Below are 22,392 nucleotides of genomic sequence, written 5' to 3' on the forward strand. Positions count from 1 at the left end.
CCAATTACGAGATAACTGAGATGAAAACTTAAGATGCTGCTGAAAATTTAAAAAATACAGAAACAGATTTAACTCTGTTAGAAGTTGATTACTATGGCTAACAAGCTGTGGAAGTACAACATATATCCTGCAGTCCCCTGAACCAGCAATGTGACTTGCGATTCTGGAAGAAAGGGAAGGACAAAATACTGTCACTTTAAACAGAATACAGTCTATTCTACAACTCACAGAGTGGTTATTTCCCAACACACATTCTCAGTGAAGACAGCTAACACACTAGAACATTATCTTTAAGTAAATCCTAATTACAGAGGGGAACATGATTACTTTCACAGCATCTAAAATTACTATTCTAAGGAGAGTGGATATTGCTTGATTAGCAGTGACGAGTACACCAGTTTGTGTTAGACAGCTATTTCTAAACTAACTGAACCACTGGTATTGTGTAGTACTAACCTCTTCACTCAGTTGCAGTAATTTATCCAACCAATCCTCAATTTCTGTCAGAGTGGCTTTCACATCAGTAGCTTCATTTCTCATCCTTGCTGCTGCTTCTCCAATCTGTTTGAGAGACTTGAGGCGCAGTTTTTCTATTTGAGTGTCAAGGACTGTAATATTAGATTTGCCTTCTATAAGGGGAAATGGTTTACTGAAAAGAGAATATTTATTGTGGTTAATAATCTAAGTAGATTTTATTTAGCCACACACTAAATGTGGACATGCACATGGTGGCAACAGATTGACTGCTATTATTTCCTGTGATTGAAAACCACCAGAATAGTCCTGTAGCATCTATTTCTGCAGAGATTTCCACCTGACAAAGTATTTACAGTAAGCAAGGGAAATGCTGTCCTTACATAACAAGCACCAACATAGAATAGCTCGAGGTGTATGCTGTAATGTAATTGCTGCTAACCAAACCAAGCAAAATCAATTTCCCTATATATTCAGATTAGAAAATTATTTTCTCAGAATGTACATTTCAAAGATGAAATCAGTGCCTTCAGACCAAGATTGGGTTCCTTTCCTTCACTGGAAACTGTAAATTCTCAGAAACATATACAAATATGCCTTGTGTCTGTGACTAGAGTTACCTAACCTGGCACGAAAACATTGAAGAACTCGAAAAGAAATCCATGACACAGAACTTCAGTCACCAGAGGGCAGAGTAACTATTCAATGGAACCAAGAAATCCTATAGCGTCACAGTAGAGCCCAGGAAAAATGAGCTTTTTTGAGTTGGAGGAGGTTTGAGGAAAAGGCAGCTTTTCAAAGACCAATGATTATACACCTTCAACAGAGTTCATTAACAGGTCTTTAATATGATACTTAAAAAAAAAAAAAATTTCCAAAGACACTGCCAAGTTTGAAAAGACTGACTCGTCTCTGACCTATTTTTAATGACAAGCCATGCACTTTTAAGGGCTTTGATTCTGCAAAACCTTGATAGTGACTATTGTGCCTTCCACTACAGTTAGTTCTACTAATCTGAATGCAAGTGCTGCCTGCCCTGGGTGCAAGTGCTTACACATGAATCAAATGTACCAGATCAGAACTTCCAGAAAGTCACCTCATTTTAGGTTTAAATAGTGCACTGAAAACTCTCTCAAACCCATAACTCATTTAAACTTCAGCATGGCAAGAAAAATTGTTCCATGAATTCAACACAGGGAATTGTGTCTTTCACACAGGTTTCATGAGTCTGCTGAAAAAAAAAAGCCATAAAGAGCACTGTATCCTATGAACAACAGGAAGCTCATTTGGTTGATACATCTAGCTGCTATTGCTCCATAACTGTTGAGTGATAAGATACTTTATAAAATAATGGACTGAATTAGTAACAGTGCATATGTGTGTCAGGAAGATGGGTTGACATAACTGATATAAAACCTGAAGTTCCTATATTCACTAGATGGCTCCATGTGGCAATAGTTCGCTCTTCACGTTTTGCTTTCCTGAAGTATGTCAGTTCTTTCTCTCTGCTTTTTTGCAGGTCATAGCAGGTATTCTATGAGGTTACTTGTTTATATTTTGACATAAGCTTTCTACCATATAATTCTTTGCTAGTATATACTGATCTCCACTGTTTGCTTTTTCCTCTGTTCACTTTTACATTGGCTCTAAAGCTTCATGAATTTGTTCTCTAGTTTCATGTTCTCTGTTATTTCCTCTAATGGATAATAACTGTTCTTTCATTTTCCCTTTCCTTTTCCTGTGCTGTTTCATCACCCACTTGTTCAATGTTTTTCAAGTGTCTCTCCCCACCTCAATATCTCTCTCTGTTAATGTCTATTTCTCATACAATTCCTTCCTCTCTATTTAGAATTTATCCTCCTTCAAACCCCTAAGTGCTGACTCTTACTGCCTTCTCTGAACACTCCCATACATACAGACATGTTGACTAAAGGCTTATTCAAAAAAATAATCTTTATGGCCCTTAAGCTCTAAATAGCTTTTTAAATTTTTATTCTAGGCTCACCAGTAAATCACAGAATTCCCTCCCTCTTCAGTTTCAGAAATAACATTGAAACATGGGTAAAAAAAAGGTACATGAGGAATTCTAAAGAAGGCAAGATGGTATAAAGGCAGCAGAGATCCACAATTTCACATTTTCAGAACAGTCCTGCCTTAAATTTTTTTTCAAGAGATGCTGGTTTATTACTGTCAGTGATTAAGATAAAGGAGAATTGCAAAATTAGATGGATGACTTCACTGGCAACGTCCATGCTGTTTACTACTTTCAAAGACTTTTGGAATTCCAGTTCTCAGGTCATTTCATAGGGGTAATCAGTTTTATAGTCCTTAGAATTTGTTTTGTGACTTAGTAAAGGCAATAGCAAAGATTCTGGGCAGGCCTAGAATGATAACAATAAGAGATAAAAAAGGTACTTTTACCTCATATCTTCTGTAAGTTCATCAATCAGCTTCAACCACATCTCAGCTAATAGGTTTTCAGAAATTTTAGCCTGCATTCCTGATTTTAAGGTGGCTAAGTTGGATTGCTGAGGAATTTAAAAGAAAAGGATTTGCATTTATAAACTTCCATTGTGGCTTATGGTCAATGAATTTCAAGACTTTAATCTTATTTATTTGTATGTATAAAGCCCAAATCAAAAAAGACTCAGATGTTCAAACTTGATTCATATTTAACTCCTATGTTCTTTCTCACTGTATTTAACAATACATGATAGTGCATCTAACTTCCAAAACAAGTAACAGTTCTACAGACTTAACATGCCCCTAACCAACACCAAGGACTCTTCCTTCCTGGAGTGTGTTGGGCCTTGCGAGAATACAGACCTATGATTAGCAGTGCCAATTGTTATACTGAGCTATGTTTAATTTTGAATAGGAAAAAAGGAGGGAAAAGTGTCAGAAAACTGTTCCATAATCTGCTCGAAATGTCACTTTTTGATTACATCTCTAAATGAAAAAAAATAAAAATAAAAAGCACATTAGCAAAAGAAAGATCTTAAGTCTCTTACCAGTCTTTCAGCCATGTTTAGAATTACATTCACAGAGTCTAATCTATGGCTTATGTCCTCCCAAAAGGAAGTCAGCGTTACAACTGGCTTTGTGTTTGCCCATGGCAAGTAGTAATAATAATTACCTGATGTGAAACATTTGTATGTTAAAGTTAGAATTCATGGCAGGAATACATACTGTACACTGCACAAGCTGCTATGTTTATTTCATTTATGTACTACAATTCATAAGAACATACAAGCTAGTCCAAACTTATCAAAGGATTTGTATTTTTCAGCCACTGTAGTATCTGTTGGATGGTAAACTTTTACTTCAAATTGTTTTAAAATCCAGTGGATTTTTTTCAATAAATTATCTGTTAACATGTTCATTATTATTTCCCATAACTTACCGATGTAGATAGCACATTAATTCAAGTATACCTCTGAAATAAAATACTCAAATAATTATTTTCCAGAGTAAACCTGATTATTTCATTTAATACACAGAAAAAAAGAACTCCTACTGTTTGCAGTTAATAAAAAAAGTCATAGCCAAAATATATTTTCCTGTGATCTAGCTAGGTTGTTTTCTTCTAGGCTGCCAGACACCTGGTTTAAAAACAAGTTTTTATTTTATTCTAAATCAGAATGTTCAAAGGGTATTTTCCCTATTTAATCCCTAGTTTTTACATACCTGTAAAATAATGTGATATTTTTCTTGCCAATTTTCCTCTGCACATCTAGTACACAGTCAAAAGATTTCACTGAATTCTGTGAAAATTTCTTTAATAACCTCAGTAGGCTTTGCAGCATGTATTACGTAAACATAATTCAATCTTAAAAGCTGTGAAGAGCCACATGTTCTTTTCCGTCACATTTCAGTAAGTTTTTAGTGCAGTTAGAGCTGTCATTCTAAAGCTATAAAATAGCACCTCAAAAAGAGCATTTTACATTATTTTATCTGCATACCAGCAGCATCCTTACCATCAAAAACAGCACGACTGTACTGAGTTGTTGATGCCAAAGGTTTACAGGTGGTATCAAACTTGTTGCCATAGTTACCAATGCTAACTTCAAACTGGATAGGCTCACCAGTGTCTTGCAGCATGGTAGCAGAATGAAAAACAGCAGCCAAGCAGAACTTGCGTCTGCGCTGGTATTTCTACAGCAAGAACATTTTTAGTTGTATTTCAATATTTGTAAAACAGGATCCACAATTACAGAAAACAATAGCAATTTCTTAATAGAAATAATAATTTAAATACTTTTACTACTTTCTGAGAAGCAACCAAAAGATATAATACTAATACTATATATAATGTGTATAATAAGTTACTGTATTTGAGATTATAAAAATGTTTCAAATTAACATTTCATGCTACAAGGGTATGACATTTTTGTAGCCACACCATCAATAACCACCTCTCAATTCTGAGATTCAACTCAATTGTTTCAATTTTAGTAAGTTAGATCATTCTCCAAAAATAACCAGCCAAGGCACATCTCCATTACCAACACTGACAATAAAACAAGTATTTACCTCAGCAACCAGTAAGTCATCATTAGGAATCGTCTCTAACTTTTTATTAACAGGTTTGCTTTCAAGTATTGTAGATAGTTCAACCAGAATTCTCCCTCTATAAGCAACTCCTTCTCCCTGTAACATAATCACACATTGAATCCAATTTTATATATTTCTCCTAAAGTAGTGTACTCTTTCTTTAGCTGTACATGCTTGTGGCTTCACTAAAGTGTTCTTAAAACTTCTGCAGAGGCATGGATGTACATGTTTGAACAAATGAAATAAAGCAGTTCGCTTCAATTAATGCTAGAAGTAAAAAATATATATTTATGAAAACAAGGAAATAAGAAGTACAAATGCATACAGAGGTGTAGATAGTGAAAAACATCAAAATCACTGCTGTTCCTTCAAAAACACCTTTAAAAGGAAAACGGATAAGAATGGAAAATACTATCATACTTCCTTATCAATCATAAATATAAAATATTATTCAAAAAGAAACACCAAAAGGAGTGTAATGTGAAATAAACAAAAAAAAACCATTAAAATTAATTCATTCCTTGATTAAAAACAATTGGGGTTAATCCTTTGATTAAAAACAATGAATAAAGAAACTGACCTTTCCAAAGTTTAATTCATCATATGGGTCTGGAAATCCAGTGTATTCTCTTGGACTTCCGTAAAAGTTTAGGTAACAAGGCCCAAATGTTGGTAAAAAGCCAACTTCAGTTTCTCCGGTGTTTACTAACAGAAAATATTACCATTATATCTTTGTTAATTATCATTCAGAGCCACAAAAATGATTAACATTACTATCAAACCCAGTAGAACAAATGTTAGGTATTAGTTCAGTATTAGTTATTAGTAAAGTAAGAACACTTTATTCTCTGGTTATACTATATGAATTTAAAGTAATTATACCAGTGACTGTACTTGTACCTAACCTCCTTCTTCATTGTACAATACTTAGAAGATACTACTTCATGCAGACCCCCCCTCCCCCCAGAATAAACAGAACTTCTGTCCCACCCCAAATACCAGGTTTTCGTTTATGTGGAAGAATAATACACTCTTATGTTCACAGAAAACATTATTTTCTAGAAATAAATGAAACTGAGTAAAACGACATTTGCAATCATTTAAATGCATAGGCCATTGTTCTGGCTAAACAGCTATAAAAATGTTGCACACTGTAGTAGAAAAAAACCCTACTGTTTATCATAGTTAATCCTACTGTTCTAATTTTTAGTATAATTTTTCTGTGGTTATGCTTCAGGGTAAAACACAGACTACTGCAAACTCTAATCATAACTGTTACAGTGCATTGTTTCTCACAAACTCCCTTTTCAGTAACCTAAAATTCATACAAGACCTAAAGTCTGCAAACTTCATTAATTCTAATGACAATAAACTCTAATTTGTATACTATTCTTATTCCATGACTAACAAACTAAAATTTCCCAATGTCTTAATTTAGCTAAAAAAAAAATAAATTAATAAGGATTTAGATGTTTTTGTCAGTTTTAATAGCTAAGCTAGGAAACTGCACATCAAAGCTATTGTTTATTTTCAGATATTTGAGATATCTAAGAACTTGAAAAAGTATTTCCATTGCTAACGCTTACTGTCATAACTTTGTATTTTGAACAGTGTTCTGTTTTTTAGCAAAAAATATATGGAGAGAGGACTTAGTTGTATTACTACTGTTATCTTTTGGGTTTGCATTCATGCCTTGCAAATTAGATGAATGAGATTCTAAAAAGCTCTTTTTAGAGCCAAATAAAATCTATACTTAAGGGAGTTAATTGTTCTTTCAGTAGCAATCAAACACATACTAAGGCTATTGATTGATAAATTTGATGAGTAGTGCGAAGAGAATTAGAACAAGATAAGCAACACACATGCAGAAAAATACTGCATAGTTGAGTGAACAGGAAGATTGTATATTCTTTTTCTTCTTGTACCCTAGATTTTGTCTTTGAACAAATGATCCTGGTTAAAAACAGAGGAGAATCCGGTTCTAAACCTTGCAACAGATATCACTTAGCGTGATCTGCAGCACAAAGAAGGATGCATTTATCACAGGAAAGGATGGCTAAGATAAGAAAGTGAAAATAAAGGGTTATGCCTTGTATGACTTTGCCAGTGTGACTGAGTGACACAAATGAATAATAAAAATGAATGTTATGTCTTGATGTGATTTCCTGTCAACACAAAGTCACATAAAATCTGCAAAATACAAAATAAAGATTTGCGTTTCTCTATTTTGCATTTGGATACTTTCACATCCTTACATCTGAATCAGAAACAGATCAAAATTTGAATGAAGAAGAATTCAGACTCTTGTTGGAATACCGTCCAATTTTTTAAAAATTTTAACACTGAACTGCGTACATCAGATCTCAATATGACTAAATTTAAGGTACAGATCTGTGTTGAATTAATACATTCACCACTTACTGATGCTAATAAATTAAACAGAATATATATTTTACAACAACCAAACCAAACAAACACACCTCCTCCCCCAACCTGGAATAAAAAGAATATTTTGTATTTGTTTACATTTAAAATACAATTGTTTACATTTAGAAGGCTGATATCATGTATTACAGAAAGTGATTCCAAAAAATTATTTCAGCCTTTGACTTAATATTACTTTAAGAAAGAAAGATAGTAAATGAAGTATTTGTGTGGATGAATGTTTGTTACCTTTCAACTGCACTCTAGTTGTATTTATTTCTCACTATATATTTACCACAAAGTCTTTCAAAACTAGATGTCAACCTAGGCAGTTATGTAAAAAGCCACCTCTCCAGGTTTTAACAGAATCAGATTTCATTTTTCAGACTTTATTTATATAACTAGCTAAGCATAAGCAAAACAGCCATTAATTATTTTAGGCAGTTATTTACTTCTGCAGCACTCTCCAGCTGCAAATATAGTTGTGATCTCATAACTAAATTAAAAATTGCAAGCCACTGTTAGACTAAGCGCTTTATAATTGAAGCAACTGCATGCTCAATTCTAAAACACAGCTTGAAGCACCAGCCAAACAGAAATAGTCAAACAAGTTCCAGTGCCAAAACTGTTTTATACAGTTAGTTATGTTTGATACTCTTTAATCATAATGGTGAAGTCTTTTAGACAAGTAATTATTAAAAAATATTTTTTAAGATGATGGATTTTCTTAGGCAATACTTCTCAGTTTGGGCAATGGAAAGCAAAATCAGTAACAGATGAAGATATAAACCTTCATATGATGAAGCCCCTGTTGCCGAAGATGAAAATTCTATATTATGAAAAGAGAAGAAGTTACATGACAAGTGACAACAGCATTTTAAAAACAAATACATCACAAAGTAATCTACTATTAAAATAAAGTTGAAAGCCTGAGAAAAAACAAAGTTCACGTGGGCTAGAATTTTGCTTCCTGATTAAAATATGAAGGTATTACTCTTCCTGTATAAATTCCAAAGGAAAAAAAAAAGCATGTAGCTGACAAAATATATTGTTTTGATGCTTCTCTTTCAGCTTTGTATAGCTCTCCTCCCCACAAAATAAAATTTTATTTTTAATATTACTTATAAATCTTAAGAACATTTAAGAAAACCACTACATTTCAGGGCCCATTAAGATATCTTCATCTACTGAAGAGGGTAGACTAGTTCAGTTTCCCAATCCTTTAGAAACCAGGACAGGCTTCAGGCATGGCATTGACCTCAAGGGAAGATAATCTGTGATTCTGCATGGAAATGGCTATTCCACTGTCAGTATCTCAGTAGACAGAGAATACAAATAAGATTTTCTCAGTTACTAAGTGCCTGGGTTTGAAGCATAAATGAGCTGTGAGTCAGCAGCAGTTCAAGTTAAACACTTAAGTGGATTGTGCAAGTTGATCTCTCCAGAACCAAATTTTCCCCAACAGCCCAACCCTTCTGTCTTTGATTTCCCATTGCCTTTTTCTGTAACCCTTTCTTTTGCCTCTGGTTTTATGTAGAATATATGAAAAGAATGTTTGCACAAAGTCTTACTTCAACAGCAGTACTTCTAAGAGGACTGGGTTATAAGCTTGAAGTTACTGGCTGAAAATACAGTTCCATCCAATAAGATAAATACTTGACTCAAGCACTACAGGATTGGAGCCACTAATTTTGTTTTTAAACTCCTGACATAGCTACCAACTTAAGGACAAACTGGTCTGTCTCTGACAAGTACATATCATATAGATTTCATAAACACAACAGAAAAAATAGTAATTTGGATTGTTATTGTAGCAATGGTAGAAATGGTTTTGAGCCAGGTCCTTCAACTTAGTGTAGATAGTCAGATAAATAAACGTTAAGCCTGTTTAGCCAAGAACTTTACAATTCTGTATGGACAACTAACATACCACAGTATGTTTATTATATTAAAAAGATAAAACTTTTTTTCCAGCAAATTAACATAGAATCCTTGTCATGCAGCTGGCTCAATTGTATGAAAGATCTTGTTTAAAAAGGAGATTATAGATATAGATCACAAAGAAATAACCAATAATCATAATATTATATTAGAACATAAATGTAACAGTTTTTTTTTTTAATATTTCCCAAAATCTTGGCACAAAAAATGTTTCTTAGAATATTGTAAAGAAGAGTTTTATTACAAAGGTATTGTCCAATGGGGACAACGTTAGGAACTTCATATCCTGCCTAACTAAATTTGTTTTCTTGCAGTTAATCAGTTTTGGTTTTAGTTTTTATGAAATTACATATCCAGTCACCTATACTGATCGAAGCATGTAAGTTAATTGTCTGTGATCATAGCACTGCAATTAAAATCTTCATTCACTGAAGCTACTAAAATACAGGTTACTAAGTAGTAATCTGGAGCACTCATGCAATGAGATGCAGTGCCCATTTCTAGTAAGCTACTGATCAGAGCAGAGACTGATCCAAGTTCCCCCAGCATCTGAAAGCAGCCTAGTACTGTACAGGAAATGAGCAAGTGGTTCTAGACAGCTCCTGTGGGCTAACTGCTCAGGAACATTCTCCAGCTTTTAGGTTCTCTTTCCAGAGAAAGAACAGACATGCTTATAAGGTGGCAAAAGAAGTCTTGTCTACTAGTGCCCAATGAAGTAGCGATTCTGAAACAGTGACTCTGGATTGTTTTTAAATTAGATGTCTTATTAAGTATCTTAGTAAATTTGCATATCTTACTCATGATAGATTGTGATATCACAGTTTTCTCAATTTGGGAAAGCACTCACAAATTTATTTAATTCATTAACATTATATATATAACAGAACACTGAATTTTGAATTAGTTACTGCTATTTCCATGATGATGTGGTTTAAACATTAAAATTTTAAAACTTTACTTTGAAAAGTCCCACAGTGTGTTTTCTAGGAGCGTTGTTTTGAAAAACTCCAGGAACAGATAATCTTGTTGCCACAGAATTGAGGAACTATAGGAAAATGTGCTTTCTTAGAACACGTACTTTGCTATTCCTCACAACACAAGAGAAGATAGTAAGTTACATACTGCTCAATCAATTACCTTCAACTTCTCCTCCAGAAGAAGCAATTTTTGAGAGACTTAAATATGTTGTTCCTACTACGTCATTTTTTGTAAGACGATCCCTACAAAAAGAAAAGAAGAAAGATTTTATTTAAATATAATGCTGGTCATCCTACACAGAAGCAAGCCACCAGTGACTAAATGCACTCCAAGATGGTGTACACACATTTTGTATCACCTGGAATGCTTTAACATTACTAACACAGATGGTAATGGCTACTTACAAAAGTGGGCTGTATCATGAAGAAGTCACCTGACTTTTACAGTATCACCTAAATAGCAATAGTGCTCACTGCACAAAATTAACAATACTCCCATGTTACACTAATCAGGTCTCTTGTAAAGAAACCATAAAGGAAGATACTTAAACACTTGCCTAAATACTTTCATAAACTGTAAAAATACCTGACATCTATAGAACCAGACTTTTCTTCACTTAATATAATTTACCTTTTTACCTTTCTTCCCTTAATATAATTTACCTTGCCTAGTACTTTGATTAAGTCGTAACTCACCAGTCAACAACTGCAAGTTTTATTTTCTCACACATCGAGGGAAACTGAAAAAAAAACCACAATTAAAATAAAATAGCCCATTACTTATTTCACCTCTGTAACATTAACGCCTCGAGTTCCAAAAAGATGACTGTTTTCTACAGAAACAAGAAAAAAAACCCTGACCTTGATTTGAAGATAAATAATTTGATTCCACTCTGGATTAGCATTTTTCTCAATTATATGTGTGCAAGCCTGCAAAAAATGAAATCAATTATACAGCACATCAAAAATACAACAGACAAAAAAGCATATACTAGCTATGATTTAGGATAAATCACATTCTGTTTGGTAAGATGAGGGGTAGTAGTTAATGATGAATCCCAAGTGCTTTATGCTGTGATGAGCCAGTAGTTTTCAATTGGTAAATATTGCTAAACCAATCTGCATGTGCAACATTAATGACTACTGGAGGGAAAATAAAATTTTGAAATGGTGTTTAAACCTGAGACTGGAGTTACTCTACAAGAAAGAAGCTTGTTATTTCCACTAGCTACAATTTAATGTGCTTTCACACTAGTACTGATGTCTTTTATCACAGCAGAGAAATGAGACTAAGGAATGACTCCATTCCAGTTTGCTTTATGCAGATTTTAGAGTAGATAAAGGGAGAGCCTATATGATTTGCTAGTCATGTCTACTGGAGATCCTGTACATTACTGGGTGTGGCAACCTGACTATATAACATAATAAAGGACTGATGTTTTTCTTCTTAAAGAAAAAAAAAGATTGGCTAGCAATGAATATAGGTTGTGCAATTGTGCTTCAACTCAAATTTGGTATTCTAAGGAACACATTAGTAATAAAATGTACAAATGCTGTTAACCTGTCCAGAAAAATCTGCACCATCAGTTACAAAAAGCAATCAGGAACAACCAGTAGTCAAGGAATCTGGCATCCATCAGTTCCTAGCAGTCATGCATTCCTTTTATTAGTCATCAGCTTTACACCCATTCTGCTGTACCTTGTAGTTTGTCTTCATTTTATGAAGTGAACTTTAGGGCTAATGCTTTTTTATTTCCATAATTTCAGTAAACATAAAAATTTATATTGGCATACAAAATCTGTTCTCAGGACTATGATTAGAATGCAAAGATTCAGATATTTACTAAATTACCTTTTTCCCAGCAAAAGAAACTTCTACAAATGGATCTACCAGGTTTTTCTTGTCTGCTTCTCCTCCAAATATTTCCTTTACGGTCTGTGCAAAAGCATCATCCACTGGAGAGGTGTCAAAGAAGAAATTAAGGTTTATGCTTTTTTATTATTATTTTATTTATTTTTTCAGCCTAAATAATAAATTGTCCATGGCAATCCCACCAAAATCAACCAGCTTACAGATCTAGGTAGGGTGAAGTTTAATCTGATAACAAAATTCTGAACAATGTTGCTGGTAAAAATGGAGAATTTAGTCTTAAGAGCAATTTCAAGAATATAAATTTTTGAAATATCATAAGGAGTGTTGATGTGCTCCTGAATTTAGAGGCATAGTGGTATTTGAAAAACATTATGCATGTACCCATAGACATTGTCATTTGTTGTCACAGATATAGGTGAGAAATTATGCTAAGAAGGGATAAAAGCCACCTATGTTCTATCAGAAAACACATATGGCATATAACGAGAGAAATAGCCTTTGTCTCAGCAATATAGGGTTGACACAAGTAAAATCTCACTAAACAAATTAAGGTCAAACTGGTTACAAGCTCCCCTGCCCTCCAAGGCTGTTTATTTAAGCTTATGGTGTGCAATTTGCAGCCCATGAACTGCATGCAGCTTCTGGGATACAGCCACTTCCTAGTTACTTATTTCCTATGGCCACTCAGGAGCAGGTTGCTAGCAATACAGACTGCCTTGGCCATCACAGCAGCGGCTGACTGATTTCAGCAGTCCTGTGGCCTTTCCCCCATTGCAAAATAGCTGCAGCTATGAGCACCTATGAAGAAGAATTAACAGACTGCTGGAAAGAGGGAGGTGCAGGGGGCCATCAGCAGTATTACTTATCTTCTAGGATCTAAATGGCCTTGAAAAAGAGGGCTGCAGGGAACCAGCTTTCTGATAACCTCTTGAAAGTGGTCAGGGATTGGGATCCAACAGGAAGTTGACACATGCACTGTATACTTGAGCTAGACATGCACAGAACATCCAGTTTACCTGCACATCAACTGTACTTGAATGTTACGTACTTGCATGTAGCTTCTGCAACTGGAGAATGGCTAATGAAGATGACCCTTTCCCACTACCAGAAGCTGTGTGGCCGACTCAGCAACAGATGAGCATTACTAATCTAATGGGTAACACATTAAATTATGCATTACAAGAATTAAGTAGACTTACTGAGCATTACCAAAGGACTTGAAATGGGCTACTTAAGCCATCACAGAATTATTGGCTCAAGTAACAATGTAGAACATTCAAGATGTTTTATGTTCAAGGAATGTTTTTGAACAGCTAATGCAAATATTTCAGATAGTAATCAAATACACTGATGGACAAGTAGTAAGAAGATACGTACTTTGAGGAATGTCCTCAGCTCTGTAGATTTTGAGAAGGAAAGTGACCCATCGAAGTGCAATTCCAGCAGGTAATAACAGATTGCTCTCCACATCATCGCTTTCATTATCTCTTTCCCTTTTTTCAACCTGTTGGGAGATACAGTGGTACATAGTATCTGGTACATAAGAAAGACAGAGTAATGTACAGAATTAAGGTGATTAGTTAAACTGGTGCCCACAATACTCTTCAGATAGAAGACTGTTGTCAGTTTAATTATAAAGAATGAGATTTTATCAAATTATCAAGCCACAAAAATTAATTCTATCTAAACTATTTTATTTACATTTTTATCTCTAAAGTACTCAATAGCAGGAGCCCATTATAATCACACTTTTAACATCATCATCATCAGATGATTATGATTTTGGCACTTGTACAATGCCAACTTCATGCAATTTTCATACTCCTCTCAAGATGAATATTGTTGTAAGGTATCTTACTGCAATTAGAAAATGCATACAACTCTGATATAATTTACCAGAACTTACTGCTTCCTCCTTTAAAAACAAATACAAAATAACAAATTTCACCATAACTAGACATATCCTTGTGATTTCAAGAATCATGAGGATAGCAGAAAGGAAGAGTTAACATGGAAAAAGAAGATCTTCCATGGTTCTGGGGACCATATTATGTTTAACTAAGGAGTAGCAGTATGCAAAAAATCTCAGGCAGGCAGAACAGCAGAACTTAATGGTCACAACAATTGACCAACAATGGTCAAGTAAGAAAAATGCCACACAGAAAAGAGAGCCTGTTTTTACCTTGACAGAACAGCAGACAGTTAAGGACTGGATTGTTAAAACTACCTACTGCTTTCATATGCATCAAATTACATATGCTTAACTTGTAATTATTGATAGGTCTGATTTTCACCTGGCAAATATTTGGAGCTTTCTGGTACTCAGGTTTCTCTATGGGCTTGTCTACATTACATAGTAGTGAAAACATTCCTGACTTAGTCCTGGAACTGGTATCAATATGTTGCTCAGCCTGATTAGCTATGCTAAGGAGAATTAGATATTAGCTTGCATGCAACACCAGGCTAATACATCTCCACTTTTTCTGGGATGTGAAGAAGTATCTACAAATGGTAGATCAAAACACCCAGAGCTGGTCCAGAGGTTGCTTAATTGGACAGGATAACAAAATAAGCTTTGAGTTACCCACCTACTACTGGATACCCTTGAAACAACTTGTAAATCTTGTCTTACTTTTAAATACTGCTCACAGAGTGAATTACACAGTATTAAAAAAATTTTGGGGGGACATGAATAAATATCCGTGGGGTGGAGAGGGGAAGAAAAACATTTAAATGAAACTTACTGGTGGCTCATCTCCAGTTCCCAGGACAAACATGCTGACTTTCATATAGCCTTTAGCTCCTGAATTTGTATCTTCAGGATCACTCAGCAAAAGCCATTTTCTCATGACTGCATGGCCTAAAATAAAACAAACACCACCACGCACCCCCAGTAATAACCATTACAAAATGGCAGAAATCATAAAATCAAAGTCAACTGTTCCAAAAGCATACTTTATCCTAAAGCTTATTACTTTAAAAATTTATTCTGTCCTAGACAGGTCTCAATAGTGCCATTCAAAACAAGAAATCTAGTGGTGTTTAAATGTTGTGGCATACTAATTCAGGGACATACTTATCAAATATTTTTGCATTATTTTTCACATTTTAGGTCTTTGATACCAAAACTAATATCCAAATTTTAGGTGCTTGTACTTCATCTTGAAACCACTAAAAAGAATTATATATTGTTGGATTTTTTAAAGTTAAAGCAGAAATCTCAAATAACTTTCCATTAACTTTCTTCTTTTACTTTAGAAATTTAATGAAATGTTTCAAGTTTCAAGCTAGGAAAGAAGCTCGGAAGTAACTGTTACTTACCAGGCTCATCATAAACATAGCCAATGTCAATCTGAAATAAAGATCAAAGGCATTACCTCTGAAGAAATACCAAAACAGAGAAATGCTAGGGCAACTCCCCTCAATCTTCCATGAGTACTACTACATTGTTCTCTTTACACAAACAAAAGAAAGTTTACATAGCATATTCTTGGGAGGACGAAGAGAAAATGCCTTACATTGAAAAATGAGGGATTTTGAATGGATACAGCAGCCAAGAAGAAAATGCAAGAAAAGATGTATTAGAACTAACAGCTGTAGTTGCTTTCTTCTTTCCTCAGATTCCCAGCTTTTTCATTTATCAGAGACAGAAGAGGGGGGCTAGCTTAGTGCTTCTTGAATTCCTTACGTTTCCCCATTATTTTATGTTCAGACAGGCTTTTCAGAACTCTTTTGTTTCTATTTCCTGCTCAACATCTCATCCTCCAGTTCCAGAAATGAAGTTTGTTTTTTCATTAATAATTTCCTTTTTCTTTTATTAAGATCACAGGCAGTTTTCGCCCCCACTGTGTCAAATCTGGACAAGACTGCACATATACCATGATTGTATTCATTGTATCAGATTTCAGACATGTTCAGGAAGGTAAGTATGTTTGCTCATCGCAGTTGGGGCTAGTATTCCTTGCAGATAAAGTCTGAAAGGGTGATTTTCTAGAGAGAATTACCCTTGGAGTTTTCTCCTGGAATGTGTGCCTGCAGCAACAGAAAGTACCTGAAAGACATGCTGTCACCTGCTTAGTGAATGATCAATCCTCCACAGAGCAATATACCGCTGTCTGAATCACTAGAAATTACATAGGTAATAAGCAGTGAGAAGCAAAAGCAACCAGCTTTGTGGCAGAAACTGCTTCATTTAGAAAAGAGCACTCTTCCACACTTGCATATTTTGTGTGAAAAGCTGGTCTAGAGACCTAATGAATTTATGCAGTACAAAATAAGCAAACAGAAAATACAGTGAACACTGATACTAGAAATGTTATAATATGGGATCCCAGTAGCCATTACAACTGTCATGTGAATTCTTTGTATTGCTTTAGGAATATCTTCAACAGGCAGATGTCTACCTCCCAATATTGACTATAACAAATACAAATAAAGACAATCTCACTAATATCATCAGAACCACAGAAATTACTTTAACTAAGAGACTTTTCCACAATCTCTGTTACTTAACAAACTTCTGACCAATGGAATATCTTTGCACATCACTTGAGAATGTGTATCTTTATGCTGCCACACATATCACTATTCTGCCTATTATCTATCTAATAAAATTATCTCTTCAAACCCTACCTCATACCAAATAATCACCCTGATACCTTTTGAGGAAAAAACTTACCTTTTGGTAAATATTTTTTTCTCTTGGATGCAAGTTAGAGAACTTGGTATATAAAACATACAATTTTCTGTAACAATAATATTCTACTCAAATAAGAAAAATGTTTACTAGTGCTTTGAGCAAATGGTCTCTAGCATGAGAAGACATCATCAGGTAATTCTTTGGCCCCATGCTGAAGTAGTATAAATTTCAACATTTAAAACAAGTACTTAAAAAAATTCTCATTTTATTTAATTTAGTCAAGATATGGAAGTTGTTTCATACCCACCTTAAATTCTCCCATTAGAGAGTCTGCTCGTAGAGAATAAGAATCGTACACCTAAAAAGACAGACAAGCGTGAAACAGCAATGTTCCTAAACATCACAGTGAAATGGTCAGACAATACTATATGCATCCAGCAGCCTTTTGAACATGCATCATTTTTCCTTACCCGAATACTAATTGTTTCATCAAGCAACTCTAAAGGAGTCATGTGGACATTGTAGAAAAATATCTGTTAAGGTAGAAACAAACAAAAAACCTGTCTCAAAATGACAAACATAATTCTCTTAACAGAAGATGCAGAAACATTAATTTAAGAGGCTTGTGAAGCATGTCTGCTACAGAACTTTTACTCTGCCTCCTTGCTGGACACATAATAATTTATGCAGAATAAAAAACTAAATTTAGTAAATAGTACAAAATAGACAAAAGACAGTCACAACTTCAATTTGAATGAATGCAGTAGGCATAGCTGTGCTGCAGACTTTCAGCACTGCCCTTGCTCCTTGCTCCGCACTTCACATTTTCCTCAGGGGAACAACTTTGGGAATTACAAAGGCTGTTCATTTTCCAGGACATTCAATCCTGGTCTAGCCGTCTCTGTTGTAGCTGTCAAAAAAGCCTTGTTTAGGGCTATTGGTGATAGTGATTGTAATGATTTGCATCTTTGAAATTCAAGGCCACAGGAATAAATCTGATAGTTTGACAGTATGAAGGTACTTGTTTTATTAATAATACATGCCTCACTAAGTTTGGTTGTTGAGCCCAGCTACACTCCAGTCAGTACTTTATCCAACAAAAGGGAAAGGTGCATAAACATGGTCCCTCCTATCGCATTTTTAGCCTAGTCTGGATACTGAGACTGCCTAGGAATTGATTCAATACAAGATGCAACTGGCTTTCTCCTTTCCCTGTTTTTTACCACTGCTTCATAAATCTTGACTGTTACTTACAGCTTAGTTCAAGTCTCTGAGTTTTATATCTTCCTTGGTTTTGTCTGTATGTGTTAAAACATGCTTGCCACCCAGTTCCAAAATTTTCTGATTTTTCCACACACATCCAGGTAATGAGAGTTATCTGTCAGCATTCTCTCTGTTAAGCTTAAGCTTTGCAACATTAGTCTTCCAGACATGGGATCATTCTTGTGTCCCTTATATGGCTTTGAATTCTCTGCTGTATTTCAGTGTGTTTGTTGTACAGATCCCTTCTGGACAAAGAAATCTAGTTGTGCTTTTACAAATCATGGGTAGCAAGGCAATGACATTTCCAGATTCTGTGTGGCAGTCTTACTGACCCAAAGCATTACATTGAAAGCTCATCTGCACACACCATAGAGGTCTATAATGATTCCTAATTAATTTTTCTGTGATTTTATAGCCTGCACACAACTATTCAAAGTCATTGTTATGTCACATGGCCAACTGTATCAAAGAACATGTTCCAAACATCTCAGCTGAAGTTTGACTTCCTTCTAGATAGCTTTATCTACTAAGACTGCCAGCAATAGAGATGTGCTTATTGATGTGAATACATAAAGAAAGGGACTGGGAACTGCAAAATGTGTATTAGCCATAATTACCCTTAAATATTAGCATATTCTTATTCACTGATGATAATGAAAGCTGTAATAACTATTTTTCTACATGTGATAGCATCCACATTTCAGCTACAGTGTTCTTATGCCACTTACTTCATCAAAATATGGGTTGTTCCCTCTTTTGATTCTTGTTCGGTGTGTCTGACCACAAACATGAACTTTGACTACTGGTTTTATGTTATTTCCAGGCAACTGACGACCTTCAATGACTCTAACACGAATCTGAAAAAAAATATAATTCAAATATTTGTATTAATACATTCCCTATATTATCTATCATCCTGGTGACAACAATTTCTTACACCAAAAAGGTTAGCCAACACCTGAAGTTGCTGGCAGCTATGGGCCGACAGACATTTCAAACTTAATTATGATAGCAACTATAATTTTACTTGAATTTTACAGGACAAGTTGGGGATAATTATTTCAGTAAAAAATTTTTCACTTGCTTTTACTACTTATTTTTAAAGCTGCTATTGTAGTTTGAAATCTATACAACTATACAATAAATAAGGTTCATCTAGATTTCAGTCAGAACTTTGCAAAATTGGACATCACTGTAACAGGCAAATTTGAAGAATACTTTTGAAATACAGGCTTTCAAATGAAGACGATAATTGTCTCTACAGTGCATTAGATTTGCACAATCTGACATTAAATTATACTCAGGCTATGTGAAAAGAACAATGTGATGCCAGGCAGAAAAAGAGAACATGCAACATTTAATAAATCTATTACCTGGAAATCTTGTGGTTTGTTAGAAAGGATTCTCCGTGTTTTCTTTCCTTTGGTGATGTGTTTAGCTAGCTGGGCTTCCTTCGTGCCACTTGGAACTGTTGGTGTGATACCACCAACTGGACCATCCAAGCCATCCTCATAACCTCCATCATCTTCTCCATCTCATACAGTAAAAAAACAGTGCAATTAATAAACAAATAGTACAGCTTGATGTTAAAGTTATAGGAGTAAGAGTCTGATATCCAAGAGTTCCACTGAAATTGTATTATTATCTCATTTCAACAATTTTTTTTGCTAACCACATGCTTACAACTGCTTTTGAAAGCTAGTCATTTTAGCGTGCTTAAGAACAAATTTATATCCTAACCAAACTAAGTGTAGATCTGTCCCTCTTCAGGATGGAGAGTATCTAATACAATTCCCATACACTTTCTTGAACCGATTGAAATTTTAGCAAAAAACAGTTCAGCTGTAATTGTCACCAGACTAGTTCACAATTCACCAGCAGTGATTAATTTTATTCCAGTTGAAGCTGTTTCCCAGCAGCAAGACTAGGCTATAGCATATCATTGGTTTTTACTTCAGAATCTTGAAAACTTGAAGACATTTAAGGTATGCCATCCAAACTAAAACTCTGAATCCTCCTCCACAGCATTTAACTGTGGAACAAGTTAAAGTTTCTTAGTAAACCTCTTTGACAGTTCTGAAATCACAATACCTCTGTGGAAGACTGTTCTACAACCACATGATACTACAATACTGGATCACACAGTGAGATTCCAGTATTGCAAAACAGGATCCGTAAATATCTAGTGTGTCACTCCCTTGTGTTTCCAGCTTCTTTTCTTAACTAAAGGACAATGACTATGGTAAAATCTACAGGAAGAACAAGCTGCGTCTCTGATGGTTAGCATTAACAGAATGTTTGTTAACTTTATGAATTAGTTTGCCAACACAGGGTGATGAGCACTTTGCATAATGAAGTCCTCAGTCCTCTCCTTCTAAGAGATGTATAAAACACAGAGATTGACATACCATGTATTTTCTAACTGGAAGATCCCACCTCCCTAACATCTCTCAAAATCCATCTGCCTGGGTGGATCCATGCAACTGATTGATTAGACACTTAGCACTTAATTTTTAATTTCTGAAACTGAGCTGTAGCAATCTCAGCTGGGGAGGTGATTTCATTTAATGGGAAACAGGTATTTACAATCATTAACTAAGCTGTGTTTGATAACTTGCACTGAAATAATTTTCATGCAGTTGCTGGATACTAGCAAAAAAACCTGCCATGTTTTATTTTACCTGTATTACCTTATAGTCAAGTACATTTTAAAAAAGCTATCAAAATAATCTCATAGAAGTCAATTTGCATTTTTAGCCTTCAGCATTTCTATAAAACATTTCTATAAAATTATTTTGAAGTGTAGAAATTTAACACATGGCTTTTGTGTTTGCATTACCTATCCTTCCACTCCCTAAGAACAACTCTCAGTAAAGTCAGTGGAATCAAAATTTCCTCCCAGAAGACTCCTCATTTCAATTTTTTCCTTCTTATGTTATTATCTATCAGCAGATAATGGTCAAACTGATTTATTTCTCCTCAAACATATAACATTTGTAACAGTTACTTCTTTCTGCACAAACACAGCCTGGATATTAGGGTAATTATTTGCCCATCAACTGCAAAAACCTGTTGTTACTTCACAGTTCTTTTAAGAGTCTGGAAAAACAGAGGATCTCAAAAACACTCTCAGCAAAAGCCTGGTTAATATGATATATAGAGACCAAAGAATATTCCCTGCTGATCACAGTATTTCATAGGCTAGTCAAATATCAACCCTAATATAAGATACAACAGTGTCTTTCAAAACTTACTTATTCTACAGGAAAAAAAAAGTTTAACAATTTAAGAAAATCTTTTCACAAAGCTCCCTGACATTCAAAGTAGTAGAATATATTTTTCTAAAAATATGGCTTCCCTGTTTTTTGGTTAGCTCTAGCAGGTAACTGCTGTTTCTTTGAGCGCTCAAAAACCTTTCTTTCCTGAACAAAAGCCATTTTGAAAAGCTTTTAAGCAACATCATTCTTTTGTAACCTGATTCCACTGGAGAGAATGATGTTAAAAACCATTTTATGTCAGGAAATGCCAATTTTCTTCCTAGCTGTAGTTCTGAATCATCCTTAATTTCTTTAAAATCACTATCTGGCAGTCTTGACATGCTTGCTTCTGGTTACATTTTTTCTGATGAATAATGCTTGTTGAATCACTTACCTTAAATATCTCCATGATCTTTTAACAATAATGTTCTGAGAAAAGACTGAAATACCTTCTTGTGTACTGGTCCCTCCTGGATCATTTGGATTTGCAGGTCCAGCTGGTGGCTCATATCCTACTACCAAATCAATTGTTGCCTATAGAGAAATACACATTTTTTTATGTAGCATACAGTATTCACAACAATTGATTTAAAGCAGTAAGTTGTTCATGAACAGTGTTAGAACATGAACAATAAAGATTACACAATTTGCAGCTAATGGAATAGGCTCTAAAACAATATCTAACAAATGGAATCACTGTGTTTATATTTAGAAAAATCTGTCACAATACAAGTATATAAGGTGTTCTACAAATGTTAATTTATTTAGTTCCACAATATTCATGACAGACTGGGTGACACCCTAAATTTGCAGACGGAAAAACAAAGGCAGTGAGAAATAACACTATCTGATGAACAATGTAACGAGTCTGAATCATAAGTAAAATTTCCTATCTGGCTCTTCTAATTGCTTGTTCATACCTCCATCCTAGAAGAAACACTATGACATTTTTCATTCTAATTATAGAATTGCCTTTTTTGTGCTTCACTG

General features: G+C 34.7%; 1 protein-coding gene across 2 annotated transcripts in view; it reads right to left on the reverse strand.

Moving 5' to 3' along the window:
- The window catches only part of MYOF (myoferlin), a 72,100-nt gene that overhangs the window by 30,804 nt on the left and 18,904 nt on the right, over positions 1–22,392 (reverse strand). Inside the window, exons 5-24 of one of the 2 annotated variants that reach the window (XM_010564927.1) lie at positions 21,844–21,936; positions 20,582–20,585; positions 19,519–19,679; positions 18,874–19,002; positions 17,353–17,415; positions 17,190–17,240; positions 15,565–15,595; positions 14,988–15,103; positions 13,621–13,747; positions 12,223–12,326; positions 11,232–11,300; positions 11,067–11,110; positions 10,531–10,613; positions 8,243–8,281; positions 5,609–5,733; positions 5,008–5,124; positions 4,452–4,629; positions 3,486–3,610; positions 2,896–3,002; positions 457–649 (exon numbers count right to left, since the gene is read on the reverse strand). In XM_010564927.1, the coding sequence (XP_010563229.1) occupies positions 457–649; positions 2,896–3,002; positions 3,486–3,610; positions 4,452–4,629; positions 5,008–5,124; positions 5,609–5,733; positions 8,243–8,281; positions 10,531–10,613; positions 11,067–11,110; positions 11,232–11,300; positions 12,223–12,326; positions 13,621–13,747; positions 14,988–15,103; positions 15,565–15,595; positions 17,190–17,240; positions 17,353–17,415; positions 18,874–19,002; positions 19,519–19,679; positions 20,582–20,585; positions 21,844–21,936 (1,959 nt within the window). The remainder of the gene's footprint in view (positions 1–456; positions 650–2,895; positions 3,003–3,485; positions 3,611–4,451; positions 4,630–5,007; positions 5,125–5,608; positions 5,734–8,242; positions 8,282–10,530; positions 10,614–11,066; positions 11,111–11,231; positions 11,301–12,222; positions 12,327–13,620; positions 13,748–14,987; positions 15,104–15,564; positions 15,596–17,189; positions 17,241–17,352; positions 17,416–18,873; positions 19,003–19,518; positions 19,680–20,581; positions 20,586–21,843; positions 21,937–22,392) is intronic. The other variant, XM_010564928.1, reaches the window with a different exon arrangement.

Source organism: Haliaeetus leucocephalus, unplaced genomic scaffold, assembly GCF_000737465.1.
Source record: "Haliaeetus leucocephalus isolate CR32 unplaced genomic scaffold, Haliaeetus_leucocephalus-4.0 Scaffold184, whole genome shotgun sequence".
NCBI classification, from domain to species: Eukaryota; Metazoa; Chordata; class Aves; order Accipitriformes; family Accipitridae; genus Haliaeetus; species Haliaeetus leucocephalus.